Source organism: Nestor notabilis, unplaced genomic scaffold, assembly GCF_000696875.1.
Source record: "Nestor notabilis isolate BGI_N333 unplaced genomic scaffold, ASM69687v1 scaffold26434, whole genome shotgun sequence".
Lineage (NCBI taxonomy): Eukaryota > Metazoa > Chordata > Aves > Psittaciformes > Psittacidae > Nestor > Nestor notabilis.
This window is the reverse complement of record NW_009926400.1, coordinates 811-5,961: the sequence shown is the minus strand read 5'-3', so window position 1 is coordinate 5,961 and position 5,151 is coordinate 811. Positions and strand designations below refer to the sequence as shown.

At 57.3% G+C, this 5,151-nt stretch overlaps 1 protein-coding gene across 1 annotated transcript; it reads left to right on the top strand.

Moving 5' to 3' along the window:
- Window positions 1–339: 339 nt before the first annotated feature.
- On the top strand, window positions 340–5,079 carry CCDC94 (coiled-coil domain containing 94; the record flags this gene model as incomplete). Its single annotated transcript, XM_010013518.1, has 7 exons — window positions 340–440; window positions 748–892; window positions 1,334–1,468; window positions 1,815–1,996; window positions 2,482–2,602; window positions 3,834–3,999; window positions 4,991–5,079. Coding segments are annotated over 7 exons (939 nt in total), but the record flags the coding sequence as incomplete, so codon positions are not given.
- Window positions 5,080–5,151: the final 72 nt, after the last annotated feature.

Sequence of the window (5,151 nt, the reverse complement as noted above, 5' to 3'; positions counted from 1 at the left end):
CCAGGTCCCTGTTGGCTGAGGCTGGCCCTCCGAGTGGGGGTGCTGGGTTGGGGGGCCCTGAGGGGATCTCAGGCGGGGAGCGGGGTGTTTGGGGGGCTCCTGGCTGTGCTTGGGGCAGGGGAGTAATAGGGTCGGACCCTAAAAGTGTGCAAGGGTTGGGGGGTGAGGAGGTGCAGACAGACAGACACACACCTCAGTGCCTGCCTCTCCTTGAGGCCACCCCTGCTGTGTGCAGCCGGTTCCTCGGGTGGGTGCAGCCGCCGGGAGCCCGGCTGCTCCAGCTCACACCTTCTGCGTGCCCGTGCCCAGCACACACACGTCTCTGCTCTGCCTCTGTAGAAATACTACCCCCCGGACTTCGACCCTGCTAAGATCCCAAAGCTCAAGCTCCCAAAGGACCGGCAGTATGTGGTGCGGCTCATGGCCCCCTTCAACATGCGGTGAGAGCGGCTGGGCCCGGCAGGGGGAGGCGGGTGGGGGTTCGGAATGGTCTCCCCTCCATACAGAGCAGAGGAGCTGCTGCCAGCAGCTGTGAGGTGACACAGAGCAGGAGAAAAGGGATAAAATAGAAGGAAGAGATGCTGGGGGACGGGGTGGGGGGTGTTTGAAGTGTAGGTACTGAATATCCAGAGGATGAAACCACATCACGCAGAACTTGGGCTGACACAGCGCCGAAATCACTTGGACTTTTCTTGGTCTGTTCCCTTTTCTGTTATGTGTTCTGAACTTTTCTTTTCCCTTTCCTAGCTGCAAGACCTGTGGGGAATACATCTATAAAGGGAAGAAGTTTAATGCTCGTAAGGAGACTGTTCAGAATGAGGTGTACCTGGGGCTGCCCATCTTCCGCTTCTACATCAAATGCACGCGTTGCCTGGCAGAGATCACTTTCAAGGTGAAATATGTCCTGGGTTTTCTGTGCTCTCACCTTCTGGGGAGGTTGTGCAGCCTGTGGACATGACTGGGTGCTGACCCTGTGGGGAAGGGGTGTTTGTTGGGTTTAACTGAAACATGACTGTGCTCTCAGCATTATTCTCAGATGAAAGTCACAGCACTGCACTAGTAGCAAGAAAACTAACTCTGTCACAGCAAAAACTGGGTCTGAGCGTCTACTTCTTGGTGTAACTTCCCTTATCGTGGCTGGCTGTAGTCCTGAAGTGTCTCTCCCATCGGTGGGTGGGCTGCAGCAGCACCTTAGTTGGAGCAAACAGGAGGGGGGTGGGTGAGTGGCTGCCCTTGTGGTGAGACCGACGCTGGGAACCCTCTGCGTGTGGCTCCGCGAGTGGCCACAGGATGGCCCCAGCACAGTGATATTTCTGTCTTGGGTCTTCCTTAGACAGATCCCGAGAACACAGACTACACCATGGAGCATGGGGCCACTCGCAACTTCCAAGCTGAGAAGCTCCTGGAGGAAGAGGAGAAAAGAATGCAGAAGGAGAGGGAAGAGGAAGAGCTCAACAACCCCATGAAGGTACGAGAACATGACAAACCTCTCTGTAAAGGTCTCTCCTGCCCTGGCTGGTTTTCCCCAGCGAAGCAGGTGACTTTGTAGCTATTGGCTTCGTTCTTCAAGCTCCCAAGGTGTTGCTGTGCTCTGGACAGGCAGGACACAACTTTCTGCTCTCAGCTTTCCTCCTGTGCTAGCACTTTTGACAGGCCACATCTTGGCCCAGTTTTTCCTGTCTTATGAAGGCCCCAAAATGGGGAGGATGATCCACTTAGGGCTTCCTGCCCTGTGACAGGTGGGAAGGTGGTGCTGGAGATTGCTGGCAGGTTCTTCTACCTCAGATAATCCCAGTTTATCTCTGGTCACCCAGGTCCTGGAGAACCGAACCAAGGACTCAAAGCTGGAGATGGAGGTTCTGGAGAACCTGCAGGAGCTGAAGGAACTCAACCAGCGCCAGGCAAACGTGGATTTTGAGGCCATGCTGAAGCAGTACAAGGAGTTGGAGCAGGAACAGAAGCGCAGGGAGCAAGAGGAGGATGAGGAAGAGATCAAGTGAGTGGGCTGGAAGTGTTCATGGCTGTGTGAAATGAGCCACACTGGCCCTGGTGAGGCAGAGCACCATGAGAGCACCTCAGAGAGGGCCCTGCCTGAGGGGCTGGAGGTCACAGGAGCTGTCTGGGTGGGATGTAGCCCTGAGGAGAACGGGGACAGTTTGTCATGGCAGAGTGTTTAGGGAAGGGGAGGTGGAGGGGGTTTGGCATCACTGGCACATCTCTTGGGGCGCTCTGGGCTGCTGCAGGGGCCTGACTCCCCCTGAGAAGTGTCCTCACATGGAGGGTGAGTTCCTGCACGGGCTGAGGCTGCAGATCTCAGTGCTCCCAACCTGGGGCACTGCTTGAACTTGACTTTGTACAAAGCACCTGAGAAGGTGGATCCCATCGCACTGCTGCTGGATGGCAGCTGCCCTCAGCAGAGGCAGGGGGCAGGGTGGTGGCTCAGACCGAGCTCTCAGCCCTGGGTGGCCTCTGTCCCTGCAGGGCGATGCTGGAGCAGGCGCAGAACCGCCGGCTCCTGGTGGACTCCGACTCTGACGAGGAACCTCTGAAACCACACGTGAAGCCTGAGGCCAAAACAAAACCCACGGACATCCTGCAGGAGGTGAGTGGGGGCAGAGGCTCTTCCACCCGCCCTCCTCTGCCCCCAGCCCAAACCTGCTGTCCCGTGCTGTGTGTTGCCGGTTTTGTCCCTGCTCTCTGCAGTGCTGCAGCCCTGATGTCACGCTTGAGCAGCTCAGAAAGCCCATGTCCCCGTGCACTGGGCTGGAAGGGGACAGGGATCAGTTGGTGATTTTAGACCGGGTCTGCTGACAAAGGCTGGGATGGAGCTGCCCCCACCTCGCTCAGGACGTGGCTTCCCTTTCAGCTCCAGCAATTTGTGTCAATCTCCCACAAGGAATTCAGTCGGCATCAAAGTTTTCATTAGCTTAATTGGAGAAGATGCTGAAGCCCTTTCCTTTCTTGAGGGGAAAATATGGAATTGTAGAACCAGGGAATTGGCTGGGTTGGAAAAGACCTTTAAGATCATCAAGCCCAACCAGCTCGCAGAGGATGGGCTCGCCTTTGCCTTGGTCATGCTTTGGGCACCATTTCAGTGCTCTGAAAATCACAGCAAGGCAACAACCACCCCTCCTTTGGGACAGCCCCTCCTTTGCTTCTGTTTTGTCCGTGTTGGTGACATGCAGAACAAAAGAGCTTTCAGTGCCTGGCTCACAGGGGAGGGATTATCCCCACAGCCAGGCCCCTGCAATGCTGCTCTCTGGTGTGGATCCGTGTCTGGGACCTCTCTTGGGTTGGGGAAATCAAAGCTGCCGTGTCCCTGAGCCAGGCTGGGGTTAATCCGAGCAATGTTCCTTGGCCCAGCACTGATCTCTGGGCCTGGGGGAGTTTGATTCAGTGGCTGGACCACCTGCAGGCCCGTGGTCCCACTGGCAGAGGTGGGGCAGCGGGTGGGGGTTGGACACAGGGGCTTGGAGCAACCTGCTCTATGTCCCGGCCCGCGGCGGGGGTTGGAGCTGGAGGAGCTTTAAGGTCCCTGCCAGCTCAGACTGTTCTATGATCTGTCTCCTCAGCGTCCCACGGCCACACAAGGCTGGATTCAGCTGTCACAGCCAGTGGGACCTTTGTCTCCGAGGGCTGTTCTGCAGCTGGTTAGATCCATATCCTTGGTGTCTGTAGCTTGTGCCAGTCACTACAGGGGCAGAACACCCACCTTGGCTGCTCGAGCACCTGTCCTCGTGTCTCTTGCTGTTTGTGCTTTTACCACTCCTCCTTCTCCCCCATCCCTCTGCCTCCCCCCCAAGACCCCCTAACACCCCTGCTCCACTCTGCAGGACCCTCAGCCCCAGAGTAAGAAGCTGAAGACTGAGAGCTGGGAGCGAAGCGTGGGCAAACTGAACACCAAGTCCCAGCTGGCCGGGCTGGTCACAGTGAGGAAGCAGAAGCCAAGTCCTGCCCTGGCTAATGGCACAGGGAACCAGGAGACCACGGCCAGCACTGGTAAGTGCCCATGCAGGGATGGGGTGGCCTGAACTGGGCCATCAGGGAGGGACCTGGCAGCACACACGTGGTTCAGCTCTGTCTTCAGAGCATGAATACTCTCAGGTTGAGTTGTGGGACAGATGGGGCCACAATGGTGTGAGAACAAGGGGGGTTGTCCCTGTCTCCAGATGTCCTGATGGAGGAGAGGCTCCTTCCTGGTCCTTGGCGGTCAGCCAGGGCCTTGGAGGCAGACCCTCAGGGCCAAAAGCTTCACACAAGCATCCTGGTGTGCAGATATGGTGCTGGGAACAGTCACAACAGCGAGATAGGGATGCAAAAGCAAGAAAATGGCTTTGTTTTGGGGCCTGATTATAAAACCTACCAAAGAGTTGGAGTTTGGAAGCTCTGAAGAAGCAAGCGGAAGGGCTTCCCAGCACCTCACCATCATTTGCTTGCCCTTGGGAAGGCAGAGAATCTATGGATTTAGGGAAAAAGTCAATGAATTGATTAGTTCTGCGCTGATCAGCCCTAAGCCTTTGGCTTACCAAGTCCCTCTGGCCTCAAGGGATCTCCGAGGAAGGACCATGCTTGGAGTTGCCCTCCCTGTGCATTCCCAGCCTCCTGCTGCTGCAGCCTCTCTTCAGGCAGATGATGCTGGAGGAGCATCTGCCTGAGGTGGCAGCTTGTGTGCTCAGAGCCGAGACCTGGCTCCTCTTTCCCCTTCCTCAGCCCTCCCAGGGGGTTGTGGAGGGAGAAGAGGGTTTGTTTAAACCTTGGGCCAACCTCGCAGCTTCCTCCTGCTGCAGGAAGCTCCAGCTCAGGGGTTTTGGGGTCTCTTTGTCAGCCCAGTTTAACCTTGTCCTGGTTAGATTCCAGCCGGGCGGATGAGGCGCCACGTCTCCTGCTGGGAGCAGCCGGAGCAGGGGGGGAGGTTTGTGTTTCCATGGTTGTTTGTGCCACGGGGAGGGCTGTACCTGATGGTGCCTGCTCTCTCCTGCTCTGCTTCCAGGCTCGTCTCCCACAGCAACGGGCACCACCACGTCCTCCCTCAGCTTGTTGGGGACGTATTCGGACAGCGAGGACAGCGCGGGTGACTGAGGAGGGACGCGGCTGGTGGCTCTCCCTGCTTCCAGAGCCCCAGGAGGAGCTGGCACCACAGCGTGGAGCCCA